The sequence below is a fragment of the Bubalus bubalis genome, chromosome 19 (genome assembly GCF_019923935.1).
Source record: "Bubalus bubalis isolate 160015118507 breed Murrah chromosome 19, NDDB_SH_1, whole genome shotgun sequence".
Lineage (NCBI taxonomy): Eukaryota > Metazoa > Chordata > Mammalia > Artiodactyla > Bovidae > Bubalus > Bubalus bubalis.
This window is the reverse complement of record NC_059175.1, coordinates 6,712,567-6,728,719: the sequence shown is the minus strand read 5'-3', so window position 1 is coordinate 6,728,719 and position 16,153 is coordinate 6,712,567. Positions and strand designations below refer to the sequence as shown.

The 16,153-nt window shown below is 47.3% G+C and overlaps 1 protein-coding gene and 1 long non-coding RNA gene across 2 annotated transcripts; one reads left to right on the top strand and one right to left on the bottom strand.

Annotated features, from left to right (window-relative positions):
- Positions 1–980: 980 nt before the first annotated feature.
- On the bottom strand, positions 981–13,714 carry ENC1 (ectodermal-neural cortex 1). Its single transcript, XM_006043715.4, has 3 exons — positions 13,287–13,714; positions 7,641–9,453; positions 981–3,578 (listed from the first exon to the last, which is right to left on the bottom strand). Exon 2 carries the CDS (start codon positions 9,440–9,442, stop codon positions 7,673–7,675), a length of 1,770 nt encoding a protein of 589 aa, XP_006043777.1. The 5' UTR covers positions 9,443–9,453; positions 13,287–13,714; the 3' UTR covers positions 981–3,578; positions 7,641–7,672.
- Positions 13,715–13,864: 150 nt separating this feature from the next.
- LOC123330655 lies at positions 13,865–15,130 on the top strand. The gene is made up of 2 exons (XR_006546716.2): positions 13,865–14,203; positions 14,585–15,130. It is a non-coding gene; the product is annotated as an uncharacterized LOC123330655 (long non-coding RNA).
- Positions 15,131–16,153: the final 1,023 nt, after the last annotated feature.

Below are 16,153 nucleotides of genomic sequence, written 5' to 3'. Positions count from 1 at the left end.
ATGAACTCTTCTCCAGCCTTCTGAGGACTGGCATCAAGGCTTTCCCTCAGCAACTGAGTCCCACGTGTCCACTAACTCTCCCTTCTCACCAAGTCACATGATGTCATAGATGACGTCACCAGCAGGGCTTCCATGGGTCACGAGCACTGTGTGCCAAGGGACCAGAGGATTCTTCAGTCACTTGTTTTCAAGGCTTGGCTCCAGACCAGCCTCACCCAGCATGGGCCTGAATGACGCTTCTGTAAAACCTGAGGCATCTGCTCTGACATCTTGGTCCAAGTCCAAGGGCAGTAATTGCATTCTGCCTACTTGTGTCTCTCCTAGACTTCTAAGGTAGTATTTATGTCTATCCAAAGAGGATTATGCCCAATGTTGCTCTGCCCATTACAACAAGGGGTCCACCTTAAGTGAAAGGAGCATCTCCATGAGACACGAAATCATCCTGAAGTGGGGGCAAGAGGCTTTACAATGAGCCGGCTGGGATGGCAGCTTTCAACTGGAAAGAAGCTAAGTGTACCAGAGGGGTTAAACTTGTGGTTTTTCATGCCACTTCAAAGAAATAATATGCATACATTTCCACTTACTTTAAATGACTCCAAGGCAGTGTCAGATGAAAACAGGATTTACCTCCAGCCTCTTTTCTCACAGCTCTCCTAACAAAACATACCCCACGAGGAGTACAAAAACTAAATTCCTTGTATATATTAAGCATGTTGTCTTACCACTGCATAGTACATGACTTTATATTCTAAACCATCAGTAAGCTCAACTGAGGTATATTTTGGGTTTGCTTAAATATTCTAAAAGGCCAACATTTTAAATTACTTAATGTGCAAAATTGCTCTAATAAATGGATATAACTAAATGGTGAAATAGAGGACACCCAGAAAAATTTGAAATGATCGTCTTTTGAATTCAACTAGAAAAAGCACAATTTTTCAATGCCTAAAACTATATTCAATAATGACCCATACACACAATGAAGAGAAAATCTCTAATAATTTATTTGACCTTCAGTTTCACATTGTGAAAAAAAAAAATAACAGTTTTACAAAACCTCAAAAATGTAGTAGCAAACAAGTACATATGAACACGAACACTTTACTTCTTCAACTTACGCAGTTTTGTACGTGAACCACATACTCAAAATAGTCAAGAGAGGGATATTATTCAGCTCTAATCATTCTTATTCAGACAGGTGTCAAGCCCAGAGAAAAGGGGTCTACACAATTATACCAGAAGTGGAAGGCTGCCCTTTGTTATCCGTTTCCACAGCAACCAGTCCACAGAATAAGAAGAACCTTCTCTGTCTTATGCCAAGGTTTTTGTGTGCACTGTGCTGTGAATTGTATTTGCTTCAAAGTGTAGGACATTTCACAGGGTGAGAATGGTCAAGTAGTGAGCCCAAATGCCTCTGTCAATTCAAAGAGCAGGAGTCCAGAAAGTTCCCTGCAGGCTGCGGGCCCACCCTGACCACCGCTCCCTCTGGCTCACACACTGCAATTAATAGAGGATTCAAGGACAGACCACAGCTTCGCAACAGCTGCAGAAAATTCACCCTGCTCTCAAAAGCCACGTAGAGACACCCACATCTTGCCAGATTTGCATCATAAACTACGGAGCTGTAACTGCTACAATATACCGCCAGGGTACAATCAGACATTTGCGTTGCTTAGAACACATCTAAGAGCGAGGGACTGACTGCTGCAAAGTATTGAGACCCTCCCTTTGATTTCAATGGCTCATTTATTTTGGTCCAACTATAGCCCACTTATTCACGGCACGGACGGACATGTACAATTAGTCTAATGAATTCAGGTGGAGAGAAATGTGAGGGATTTATCTGTCTTTAGACAATGCAAACACACAATGTCAAAGGTTATTGGTCTTAAACCCTATTTTCTAAGATACAATATTATGAGAAACAGCAATGGAAGCAGTGTGAGTTGCAAATGCTGGGCTTCCCAGCACTTGCGAGGAAGCACCTATGAGTCTACCACTAATACCTATCACGGCACATGTTTAGCAAACAAGCACTGGAACTAGCAAAGAATGTATTCACAACCCATTCCCAGCTCTCCAGGGAGGCCTCTCAGAAGGGGCCACTGCTTACTGTTCTTTGGTGTTTGGGGGGCCATACGTGTCACTTTCGTGCACCAAAGAGTTCTTTTAGAGACTTACCTAAGAGGGAGCACTGAAGTTTGCACTGTACCCCTCTGAATATCACCTTGGAGAACTTTTAGCACTTGCTAAACGCTACAGCAGGAATAGAGAACGACCGGTTTTGGTCAAGCAAATCTGATGAGTGAATTAATTTCTGTCGGTGAGAGTTCTGTTTTTTCCTGTTAACTGGCGTTATGGCCAAGCATTCTCAGAGGGTAATAAATAGATAAATAAATAAACTTTGGATAATGCCTTTACCTGTGCCCTATATACAGAACTAGACCATAGAATTTCCAGGATTTCAGGATATCACACTAAGGGAAAAACAAAAAACAAAAAACTGCCAAGTGATTTGGTCCTTTCCAAACTTCAGTAGCTGAGACAGAAGCAAGTAAATCAAACAGGGATGGGAAGGACAGAAAGAAGGCTTCCCTTGCCCCAGGAGCCACCGGCATGACCAGAGCCCACGACACCCCAAAGCTGATTTAAGAAAAAAATGACCTTCATGCTTTCCCTACCTCTAGGATGTAACTTTAAGTTTCTATTTTGTAATCTTTCCCTGTCTTGACATTTACAAAATCTGCCCCCCCAACCCTGCCCAACCCACCCTCCAGTTATACCCCTAATTGTAACGCCAAAGTTTTCACTTTTGTGCAGCAGAGCACATCACAACGGTCACAAAATTGTGCAAAACGTACAACCATTCACACGCGTCCATACACGTGAAGACAACTATAAGCACTGTTTCAGCATGCAGGATTCAAACAATAAATAGCTAAATCTACAACACATTTCTTACCAGCCAAGGGAAAGTTTAAAGTCACTTATAAATAGAAAAGAACATCTAGCAAACAGCTACCAACAATGTCCCCATTGTTCAGAAGCGTTTCTGGGGAGCACAGCCCTGGGAGATTAGCGTGGAGTCCAGCGGTCCTCACTTCTGCAGCCAGCCCAGCCAGCTCCCCTCCTGGCCCCACAGTCGGGCTTTCAAATCTCCAACAGCAGCTGGTGTGGAGGCTTCAAGCTTGCCCCTCAGAGAGAGGTGACAACCATTTCAAATTTTACACATAAGTGGTGGAACCCATGGAAAATCAAATGCTGAATATGGTACAGCAAGGAAAAAGGGCTGGCTTTTCTCTCCCTTTGAGAAGCTGATTAATGCTGACATTAATCCACAATTACAAGACAAGGACTAGATCACAGGTTTGTTCATTCATATTTAAACCATGTGCTACGTGCACTGAAAATCCCACCCCTCCCCCCCACTTCCTTCATGTCCAGTTAGAAGCATTTACAAGGTGCGGTGGATTGGACGCGAGTCTTGTAGCAACTTCTTTTCCTTTTTCTTGTCTTTCATTCGATTTGGCCTCTCTAAAGTAGAAATCGCATCTTGTCTCATCGAGGGATGGAGTCAGCTAAAATAGAAGAGAAGGAAGATTTTTTGTTAGTCTCAAATCTAAAAAAAAAAAAAATTAAACTCAGGACAGAGCTGGTCAATATTGCTTCTAAAGGTCTTAATTACACATTTGGTAGGCAATGTGCAAAGATATTTAAAATGCCAGACTTAAATGAGCACACTTGTGCATTCGTGCATGCAGATGCTCCAGCAAAAACAGAAAAGATCCTCAGAATCCACAGAAAAGATCCTCACTTCTTGATTAACCATACATACATGCAAATCAAACCTATATACCTAGGTGCTATTACATCTTCTGCTTCTGATACGCGTAATTCCTCTCCATGGTTAAACAGCGTCACTGTACAGTGATCACCAGAGGGTCACAAGAGATTCCTTTGCCAACTCACCCCCACCCTCTTTGGCCCATTTACCACAAAGGATTCCAAATTAAATTTATTCACCATATAGAAAACAGACATATTAATCCTCTTATTTAAATGCATCTCTGCTATTCATTATGGCAGAAATCAGTCTCGCTTCTTTTCACATGACAGCGCACAGGCCTCAGCAGCCAAGGCTGGAGTTCATCCTCCAAGTTCATCAGTCCACACTTAGGAGACTCGGGCTGTGGCATGCAGCATTCAGCTTTATCACCTACAGGACTGACCGACCGTCGATGATCAATTCAAGGTGCTGTAAGCACAAGCTTGCAGGTTTCATGAGAACTGGTGGTTTCTCACACCAGCAATCCTTCATACTTGGTTAAGTCTAATTTTACATAAGAAGAGTTCTCAGAGGGCTTTTGTCTTCGAAAAGCTCCCCCTATCTGTTCTTGGAGCACATTTCCAGCCCTAGCATAGGAATCTGCAGCCCCAATGCTGAAATTCCAAGTAGAGACAAAGGAATTCAGGAGCGGCTGCTCATCACTCACGGAGTCCTTCTTGCTCTCGTGTGTTCAGAAGTCTGATTCATTCCATTAGCTGTTTCTTCCATTTCAAAACAGTGATTCAAGCTTTCAAGACATTCCTTAGACTACGGTGTCATCCCCCACCCCCACCTCCTTGGAACCTATACATCAACATGAGGCCAAAAGAATGTATCTTGTAATAATATGAAAGTTCAAGATGTTGCGCACTCAAACAGAAAAACAAACCAAAAAAACAAAAAACAAAAAAAAAAACCCTCAAAACAAAAACACCTCTACAAAGGGGAGCAGGGAACAAAGTGAACCAAAATCCAAGTGTTGTCAAGCCGGGGCCACAGAGCACCATGAACACGGAGTGAAATCAAAGGCATTTCCTTTCTGTCCCTCCCAGCGCTGACAGAGCAGTAACAGAGAGTTAAAATCACCTGGGTGGATGAGCTTTCAGGCAGAGGGAAACTTTGTGTTAACACTTTATTCATTCAGGTAGCACCTACATTTGGAAGGAAAAGCCAGGTCCCGGAAGCACTTGCAGCTCATGACTGATACCTACACAGTACTTCTTTTAAGTCACTCCATCCGGCTTAAGTGTTTTAACACTGTCTTGTGTGCCGTAAACTTTAAAAATTTAAACCAACATTCTCCCAGTCGGAAACTGCAAGAGTGGCTTTGATCAGGCCCACGCCATCCTTTAAAAAGGCAAATCCAGCCCCCTCAAATTTGCTTGTCCTGTGCTTGACTCTCTGGCTAATAGCACCAAGAGTGGAGAGGATATGTTTCGAATATAACCCAACACTTTTTTTGCTCCATTTCCCAGGGGCCGGACATGTGTGATTAAATAGGTTCAAAGACCCAGGAGAGGGTGAATTCAAGTGTTTGCTAACATACTCACTCTGGGCTGAGAAAGAAGGTACCAAAAATGAAGTATAGAGATAACAAGCAGGTAACAGTCATAGAAACCTCATTTTCCCACAACACATAAAGCTAATTCCACTTCCAGGTAAGGTCTAAATTGAAGGGAGGAAAGAACACTAATAAGAGTATTGAACACTTAATATGTTACAGACATGGGCCAGGTATTTTCACCCCTTTCTTTGCTTTTTTCTCATTTATCAATTCATCCAAGTCTAAACTGGGACAGATGTCAAGGAAAGCACAATTCGAATCACTCATTTAACAAAGGGGAAGTCTGAAGTGCAGAGAGGTCCAGACTCCACAGCTCAAGTCCAGAATCAGACACACGTGGTCGCTCTCTTTCTGCCTCCAGTTCCTTACCTTGCTCCAAGGATGCCGAGCTAATTACCACTTGGAAGTATGGCCACTGTCACTGGCAGTTTTTAAGGCTCTCCTATGCAAATATAGTCAATTCTGGACTAACACCCAGCTTAGCAGGCTGTTAATTGATGCTTCTGCCTAGAAGGTTCTTTAAACTTCCTTTAGAGTTGAGTAATGCATTTATATCGCAAATGAAATAACCCCTTTCAGAGCATTTGTTTATTCAGGATTACTGAGATGCCAGCAAGGCTGCAAAAACCAGTTTGGTTTGGAACAGTTACCCCATTCGCTCCCCAGAGGACGGTCCTGACAGTTCCTGCACCCCTGACGGTGTCTCAGGACAGGTCAGCATTGCGTTACGAAGAACTGTACCAACTGTAACAGGCGGGAGCAGATGATGGAGGAAACGAAAGAAACAGAAAGATTATACGTGAAAGGGAACTCAATTTTACTGGTGTTTCTAAACAAGCTGTAAGAGATGAGTGAAGAGAAGACAAATGAAGAAGTCCAAACCCCCTCTTTGCTGGACGGTCCCCTTGAAAGGTGTGAAACATACTAAACACAGAACCAAACCTTTCCAAGTAATGAGTTCATTTTCACAAGCAGCTCCTCCAAAGCAGATTCTTAAACTTCATCCTCTTATTATTAGCAACGAGCCCTCTAGTCACCAAAACAAATCAACCCATTCCATGTACTCTGTGCTACGCTTACATATGCTTAAGTGACTTCGGGGCCAATCCTGAGAGTGCTTTACAAGCAAGCAAGGCAGCCATTAGCTCCCTGAACCCTGAACTGCGAAGGCCTATTAATTATTTGAACCAAGAGTATGATACACTCTTAAGTACACAAGACAACCATTATGTACTCAGATATATGACACAGAAACACAACTTTTGTTCACCCTGACAATGGGGTCAGCCTGAATGATTAACTCTGAAAAGCTGCAGGGAGGGCGGTTTGGATGGCTCTGTGTCCACGCATCAGACAAGCTCATACAACGCAGGTGCCACTTTTTCCAAGGACAGACCCAGATTTCACGAAAGTTAGTGAATGCCCTAAAGGGGGCAGTTTGGGGATGGGGGGGCGGGGGGACATTTTAAATAAGCTAATAAATAATTTTGCACAGAATACACTGGGAATAATTTTCAGCATTCGATTTTTGAAACCCTACTTCATTCCAAAAAGGGTTTGAGAAGCTCAATCTAAATGTCAACAATTATCTCCTGGGGTGATACCAGTGTGAAGTGTACTAAGTGCCCATTCGGCATGAGCTGAAGTGCTTACGCTTTGCAGCCAGACTGCCTGGGTTGAGGTCTTGACCAACCTTTCTGCCTGCTAAGCCCTATGACCTCAGGCAACTTACTTAACCCTTATGTACATCAGGTGTTTTCATCTATAAAGTGCTCCTGTAATAATATCCCACAGGGTTGTTGTGGGGACCAAATGAAAAGATCCATGTGAAACACACAGCCCAACAGCCAGCAAATGGGGAAGGCTCAGAAGACATGAGCTGGCATTACTAACATAGGTCAGGGTTCCCAACCAGGTCATAATTAGAACCACTGAAGAACTTTCTAAAAATGCTAATGCCTGGGACCCATCTAGACCCAACAAACCCAGCCTCTGGGGTGTGCAGATTTTGGAAAGCTCTTTGGCAGATTCTGAGGCTCAGAAGAGGCTGAGAACCACTGGCTGATGATCGGGGAGGGGGGTTGCAGCTGTGATCAACACAAGTGTTTAAGCTTTGGGGTGCAAGTGCTGTTATTGGTATAGTTTGTGTGGTACCTCTACAGGATGGGCTCCATGGAGCCTGTCTTATTCCACGTACGAGCTTACACAGCTCACTCAACTATACAGATACTTACAGCTAAGCTGACTTACCTCACGCTCACTCTCTCCAGGATGCAAGGCATTTAAGAAGGCAGATGTTTCCAGGTGCTGACAAACGCAGTAGGGATCAGTGAGTACGGGACTGTGGTGATGCTGTTCCACGCATCCAACGTTGGGTCGTAGCAGTCCAGAGTTTTGCATCGCTGAATGCCAAAGTACCCTCCAACCACGTACAGTTTGTTTCCGGAGGCCACGGCGTGGCAGCTCATGCGCTTTGCTGTCACGTCTCCCACCTTGGTCCACTGGTACGTCTCGCTGTTGAATTTATATGCAGAGCAGGCGGAGAACTCGGTATCTCCCCCCATAATAAAAATCTGGTTGCCCAGCACAGCTGCCGCCGTGTAACGCCAGGGCTGGGGACAGGTGGCTGGGACCGTCCACCTGTTTTCACACTGATCGTAACACTGAACTTTGGGGAGCTTGTCATGACTGACGCTGGTACCCCCAAAAGCAAACAGCTTGAGCTTGGCGCTCACCACGGCGGCGTTGCTGACCCCTTCTCGGAGGGGAGCCACCATGGTCCATTTGTTGGTTGTGGGGTCGTAATGTTCCACTTGCTTCAGAGAAACTGAGGGGGAGGCTGGGAGGCAGCCAGTGGCGGCAGTGTGCCCGCCGACCACATACAGGCAGTGCTTGAGCTCAGCAGAGCCGTGGCCAAACCTGGCCACCAGCATGGGGGCTGCCTTGGACCACTCCTCATGCAGGGTATCATATACCCAGACGTCTTTCGAGACCCCATTCTCAGACCCTCGGCCCCCAGTAATGTATACTTTGCAGCCAATCGCACACGCACTGAATTCTTTTCTCGGGCTTGGGATGTCAGCCTTGGGAATGATCTCTTTGGCCTTCTGGTCGACCAGATAGAGTTTGTCACACATGAAAGTCTGTCCTCCCAAGAGGAAGAGGGCATGGCCGGTTTTCCGGGGCCGGGCACAGAGGCTGGTCACCACACCGTCATTCTGCAGGATTTTCAGTTTGCACCTGATGGCCTCTTCCACGATCTCCTTGCTCTTCCTCTGCTTGGTGATGAGTTCTTCCATGGCCACGTTCTCCATGAGATAGATGGCCGGCAGCAGCGCCAGCCGCACCGTCTGCAACAGCTCTGGGAGGTAGCAGTAGCGCTTCTTCAGGTCGTAGCTGATCCAGTTAATTGCAGACTCGTACACAAGCCTTTCGTCTTCGGTCTCCAGCTCTTCACTGGACAAGAGCTGCACTACCATGTCCTGGGGCAGCTGGAGGAAATCTTCGTTCTTCCTGATGGTCTGGAAGTTGCTGAGACACATCCGCCAGGAGAGCTCGTACAGCTTGGTGCACTGGTGTGCGTCGGACAGCAGCAGCATGCCCAGGCAGTTGGTGGGGTGCAGGTTCTTTTCCAGGAACTCAGCACACGCATCCCGGATGTCTTGAAACTCCAGCATGTCGCCAGCTTCCAGGAGAGATTCTGCATTCTCTTCATTGATGATGACCCGGGAGGAGTAGGCATAGTCGAGGAGCAGCTCCAAGACTTCCGGGTGGATGGAATTGTCAAAGTTGACTTCACTGTCCTGGCTCTCTTTCAGGCCCCCGCTGAACATGGCTTCGAAGTAGCGGCTGCACGCAGCCAGCACTGCCCGGTGACAAGGGAAGGTCCTGTTGCCCGCGTGGAGAAGAACGTCAGTGAAGAGGCGCTGCTGGCGTAACAGGTTCAGGTGAGTGAGGACGCTGTCCGCGTAGGAGGACTTGTGGAACAGGTAGATGTTGATGGAGCCACTGCTGGCCCTGGACTTGCGGTTCTCATGCACACTGACAGACATTGTTTCCACTCCTGGAAAAAACCATACACAACTTCTGAACAGTGATGCTCCCAGTGTTCGGAACAGCCGAGCCAAAGCCACAATCGAAACCAGAAGACAAAAGATACCAGGGAACAGAACACTTCGCTGTGGACCCCGCTGCCTACTATTCTGAATAATGGATGGCCAGGCCTATCCAAAGCCAGAGACAGTTACCTATAAGGAAAGGCACTTAAACTACTGTTGAGCTATGTAAACTATACGTTGTTTAGAAAAAAAAAAAGTCACTGCTCAAGAGCAGGTTCATCTTGGAAAACCTGATTGCCAACTTTCAGGATGTTGAAGTTCCTGAGAATGTAAGTCAGCAAAAGCCAAGAGGATCAAGGTCTCATTCTCACAGGTCCCTGCCCTGGTCCAGCTGATTCAGGGTTGGTCACTTGCAATGCCAGTCTCCAGCTCTCATAACGCTGCGATGGGCACAAGTTTTAATGCCCTATGCAACATAAAGCCATGTGTAAGACAAATACCTACTAACTAATTCCATTAAGAATTCCTTTGGTAATACCCACTGTCTTTACCAAAGTGTAGGTACAGTAAATGGGAAATGTAACACTAAAACCGAAGGTGTAAACCAACTTCTGAAGTGACCAAACATTTACTTAACATTACAAATCATTTCTAACCAGACACCTCTACCACTTCAGTCCTAAAAGAGCCCCAATATAAACATGACCATAAACTGATCAGCAAGCTATCCTGGAAACACAGAATAGACTCTGGCCTCAATTACCACCCACCTTTTCTGCTCTGGCCAGCTTCCAAAATGGGGATTTGTGCCCAGAAAAGAAAGACTAGTTTGAGTAGCAAACTCAGGAGTTCCGTTGTTCTGTTCTCCCTGCTTTAAATCAATTCTTAGAAAACTAGCTGCAAGAACAAAGGGTGTATCCACTGCTCTCTCTCGATTTCACAGGGATCGCCAGGGCCATCCCTGGGTACCTCCAAATGCTGGCACCTGCATATAGGGAGATCAGAATGCAAATGTTACTTTATCTAAATCAAAACACACATACACACGTGTGTGTATATGTGTGTTGCCAGCCATTGTTAACTTAGGGTCACTCTAGAATTTATTTGCGGACTACGGTGCTTTCCTCAGTATCTAAATGGGAATTATAGCAGAACCGAATCGACTCTTTGGCTTTCCTCAGTAATCAAAGTGTAGGCTAAAGATACAGGACATGCCTATCACCTATCTTCAAAAATTGAACTATCTTTTTCCTTTTTAACCCTACCCTTCTGTTAAGTCAAAGGAAAAAAAGGCTTCAAGAACCCGCCTGTCAGAGGATTCGTAGGGAAGTTGTTTATTCCAGGATGGTGAACTGCATCGATACAGTATCTGTTCCAAAGTAGGAACAGCCAGTCCTTACCAGCCTTGTTTCCTTCAAGCTGACCAGCGGAGGCAAGGCAGACACAGAGAACAACAGAAGCAGGAGCCTTTGACACAACCGGTCTATACTATTAGGAGTTGCAACTTGTTTTCTTTTATTTTAGGCATGTAACTTTTCATCATGAGTGGACATGATTTACTGGAGAAGAAAATAAACAAGAGTCCTAGGGCTCTGGTGTTAAGACTTAAGGAAGCACCCATCAGTCTCCACAGTGACCTGAGCTGTGACCAATGGTGAAGAGGCCAGCATCACCCCCACCTCAAGCTAAGCCTCTAAGGTCTAGTCCAGGTTACCCAAGGCCCAATGCTCCAAAGGGCAACCACAAGACCCTATGCAAATGCACCAGGTTCTCCAATGTTCAAAACCTGAATTAGCATCCCTGCTGTTTACCTGCTGTAGCCACCATGTGCGTGAGCACATTCAATCTTAAGTACTTTGAAGAAGAGTTTTAGCCTAAACCTCAAAAAATGGTATAAATACTCTTATGCCTTATATAGAAACTTGCAAGAATTCCAAATGAGTAGCTATGCTTTTTAACTTTTTTTAACTAATGCTTCCAAAGCAATCTCAAAAGCTGCCTCCCTTGGATGGACCTAGAGATTATCATACAAAGTAAGTCAGATAAAGACAAACGTCATATGATATTGCTTAATGGAAAACCTTTTTTAAAAAAGATAGAAATGAACTTATTTACAAAACAGAAACAGACACATAGAAAACAAACTTATGGTTACCAAGGGGGAAAGGAGGAATAAATTAGGAGTTTGGGATTAAAATACACACACTACTATATATAGACAGCCAACAAGGACCTACTGTATAGCATATATACTCAATGTCCTGCAATAGCCTATAATGGAAAAGAATTCATAAACGTGTGTGTATTCTGAACACTTTGCTGTATACCTGAAACTAACAACATTGTAAATCAACTGTATTTCAATTAAAAAAAAAAAAAAAGCTGCCTTCTTTCTGGCTGAGAGTGAATGCAGCTGACAGAAGAATGAGGCTCTTGCACAAGGTACAGAAGCACCAAAGTGCCTGCAGATTGAGCTGGAATCACACCCACCAGGCCCAGAAGGCATTTCCCTGAGCAGTGTAAAACAACACTCATAGGCAGGCTTACACTTAACATAACAGTTTAGAAGACTGTGGGATATAGGATCTGCATCTCTTTACAGCCTGTGTTTATGCTCCTGGATTTCCCAAGTAGGTTCAAAAGCCAGCAGAAGAGCCTAGCCTGTCATCTTGGATGCCACCCAGATGGAGAAGTGAGTCACAGTCAAAATCCAACAATCCTGCAGGAATATTTGATTAAAAGGTACACTTGAAGACCCAAGGGAGACAACTTGCCTTTTGGTTTAGAAATATGCAAACATGAAAACATCAGCAGAAACCATGTGTACAGCCTCTAAACACACCTTCAACACAGAATGAATCATCCTTCTGGCATTTTTTAAGCCCCCAGAGAAATAATATTTGCATGCCAAGTAAGTGGCCAAAAAACGCACACATATACTTAACCTGCCTCTACAAAGAAGAAGGGGAAAAGGGCTGCTATTACCAGTGAACATCAAAAGGAATTCTGGCTACAGTAACTTCAGTTCACTTAATGCTCTTTAACCAGGATCTCAGCCTCCAATACTTAGCAGCGCGTCACATTTCTTTAAGTTTTGAACCTGATCTCCAGGCCATCAAAGGAGAAACTAGGCAGATTTTCTCAGGCAATTTACATTATTGATAACAAAGGAACAACACTATAAAGAGACTGTTAACAAGAAAGGCATTTTACCATAGAGTCCTCTATAACACTTGTAACGCTCTTTAACACATGGCCATGCCTGTGAGGGCGACACCAGATACATGCCAAGTTCTGTGGTTCATCTCCACCCCGCCTACCAATTCCTATCCTTCGAAACTAAGCATGTTAAAGCTAACCAACTTGAATGACAAAAACCTAATTTTTTAGAAAGCAGTTTTCATTCATTCCCCACAGACATCTGGCCGCAGTGAACACGCCCTCACTAGGGGTGTCTGTGCGTGACCCCAGTGCCGCGTAGGGTGCAAGGGGAACAAACAATCCCGGTCGCTCGGCACAGCTCTTCCCGCGGAGGGGAATGGGGCGGCGGGGGGCTGTCGATCGTATCCTGGCTGAGCTCCTCTCTCCCCAGCGGCTCCTCCGGGCGGCGGAGAGGAGGCCCCTCGGGCAGTGCCCGGCTCCAAGCGCTTGCCCTAGGAGCGCAGCCGCGGGCCGGGGTCTCCGCCCGAGAACAGTTCCCCACCACCACCTAAGTCGGAGCTCCGGGCTCCGCGGTGCGCGCCCGCGCGCACACACACACACACAAACACACGCAGACCAGGCAGCCCCTGAAACCCGCGGCGCCCGCAACAGGTCCGCGGCGGTGGCGGAGACTTACAGCAGTGGCGGCCGGCCACAGTGCACAACCAGTTAGTTGGGTCTGGCCTCGGTAACCCGGCGGGGAGGCGACGGAGCAGACGTCTCAGCCCCAGGGAGCAACAGCGACTGCCCTGGCGAAAGGAGCGCGCATGGGGCTCCGGCTCGCTGGCTGGTTACCGCGGGCTGATCGCCGCGGTCTCACGATTCCCAGGTCAAGGACTCTGGGCCTGCCACCCGCGGAGCAGCTCCCGGAGGGCGCTCGGGAGGGAAGAGCGAGCCAGCGGCCGCAGGCGCCGCGGAAGGAGGCGGGCTGAACGCTCGGGGGTGGGAGCTGGAAAGAGCCGTGCGCGCCGGCGGCCGCCTGGCGTCTCCACTCGGTCTCTGCAGCGCCTCAGCCGCGCCGCCTCCTCTCCGGCTGCCCGAGCAGTCAGCGCCCAGCAGCCCCGCGCCCGGCTATAAGCGGCGAGACGGGGAGGGGAGGGGAGGGGAGAGGGCGCGTAGGCAAAAAGTGACACCAGGGGAGGGAGGGAGGAAGGGCGTGAAAGCGGCCGGCGGAGGAGGAGGAGGAGGGAGGGGAGGAGAGCGTGTCGGGGGAGTTAATCGAGAGAGGAAGCGGGGGAGGGGGCTGTGGCAAGTAGAGAGAGAGACAAAGCGGATGCGAAATCTCAGCCACGAGCAGCTGCAACCTTCGGGAATCGCGAGTAAAACAAGTTTTCCTGGGTAGCTGTGTCTGCGTCTTGAGCAGAGTCCGGTGCTGAGGGACCTTTCTGGGGTGGGTGGGGACAGCGCGGCCCCCCAGGTGTGCTCTCTGCGTTGCGGGAGCCGACGTGAGGCTCGGCGAAGAGACAACGGGCGAGACGGGTGTTAGTGGTTCGCGCCCTGGGCGCACACAGCCTGCCCGCTGGGCGAGATACCTGGAAAGAGGACAGTGGCGAGGTATGAACACAATTTTGGACACTGTAGGCACTCCGCAGGTTGGGCAAAGCCAGGCTGTAGGGCTTCTCTGTAGGGCTTCTCTGTAGGGCACGGGACCAGAAGGACTCGAGCCCCGAGCGCTTCCTGCCCCCACGTACTACCCCCCCGCACCCACCCACCGCGGGTACGGCACCCGCGGCCGGAATCTGCCCCACGCCGCCCTGGGCAGCAGCAGCCGGGCGCTGTCCGGCGGAGCGCGCACCACGTGCTTTGCAGCCAATCGCCGTGGCCGCTTCATTCAAAACGAACTGCTCCAAGGAGTGGCCACGCCGCCACCTCTCCGTAGTGATAAACCTTTAATCGCCCCCTCAGACCCGGCCCTTTCCTGTCTTTTATCTCCAGGTTGTGTTAGGTAGGAGTTCAGCAGAGAAATGGTTCAGCCTATACACGTTTGAAGCGCCGCGTGCCACGAAGAGGAAACGTGATCAGAAAATCTCGAACGGCAATCACTATTTATGAAACCCATTTTTGATCTTTGTACCAAGGGCTTATCTTTCCACGGGGAGCTGAAATGCCTGTTTTTATTGGCCATTTGTAATAAAGTATATGAATGAACTGTAGAGATTACCGGTCCAGCCCCCCGCCCTTTTTTTTACGGATTGGGAATCTGAGGCCCAGGGAGATCTGAAGTGAACTGTCCAGCTCGAGGGCACACTGCTACTTGCAATGGCTAGAGTGGAGATCCTCACTTCCCAGCTTTCTTTTAAATATTAGACGCAGAAATGGTTTAACAGGCAGAGGAGGCTCCCCCCGGCGCGCCCAGAATCCAGAGACTAGAAATCAAGGCCCTCTAGGTCCTTTAACCCCACTTTCCTTTAACCACGGTCCCTCCAGGTATTCGCGCTGAGAAATTTCGCTCCTTGCAAACAAAGGAAGACAGTGCCCTCTGAAGTCCTTTGTTCGCATTAACTCGTCAGCTTCACCACGAGCCTTTACAGATCTGCTTCATATTTTAACTTATTATGCAGAGTCGCGGCTCCAGACTGCTCCACAAAGCCAGAGAGGCCAGATCGGTTACCGGTCAGACCCACGTGCAGGGGGTCTACCAGCTGCAAGGTAAAGAGACCGGGTATGTTGCGAGCCGACCCCTGGTTCCTAAAGATGTGGATAAAAATCAGCGAAGACAGAGAAAGGCCGCAGATATTGGAGATAGGTGCTGAAAAGCCGAGAGGTAAACGTGTTGTATTGCACAGATGTCTTTTAAAAAAACATGTTTTCTTAGCCTGCGGCAAGGTGTGGGGGAAGGTAATCAGTGCAGCCTCTGGAGGCACCTCCTCCTAGCGCTTTATCTCTCTGGACTGCGGGTCAAAAACAAGCAGGTTGGTTCTGAAGACCAAATGTTAATAATATCTGCCCTGGAAGGTGGGACTGGGGTGGGGGCTGGTATTCTGTGTAAAAGATTATATACTTTTTCTCATTAAAGAGAAGTATTTCCTTCTTATTTCTTTCTTATTCCTTTACTTACCAAATCTACTGGGACCTGTACCTAGATGACCCTGCCTAGGAATAACACATGTCCTCAGTTCATTTGGTTGGCTGGAGATTTTGCCACAGGAAGCCGCTGAGCTAAGAACAGGCCATCTGTTTCTGTTGCGTCTTTACCACTCAGAAAATGCAGAGTGTCCTTAAACAGGGGGTGGGGGGACAGCAAAGTTTACATGTCTTTGCAAATAGCTCAGCAGGCAGGACTGAGAAAAGAGAGAACTCCATCTGGCCATTCTGTCATCCACCCATGCGGTTTTCCTGTATCTTTTCTACCTAACATGGCCACCTTTCCACACTTGAAGAAAAGAGAAGGGGAAAAAAAGTTGTGGTCTGGAAAATCTTGAACGTATTTAGTGACTGTATACATTCACTTCATCTGCCTTAGGGAGATAAGCAGCATGGAGGAAGGGAAAAGAAATTACTTAT

Bases quoted from the DNA above. Each gene is read 5' to 3' on its own strand.
- ENC1 (XM_006043715.4), bottom strand. From the start codon at position 9,442: ATGTCTGTCAGTGTGCATGAGAACCGCAAGTCCAGGGCCAGCAGTGGC.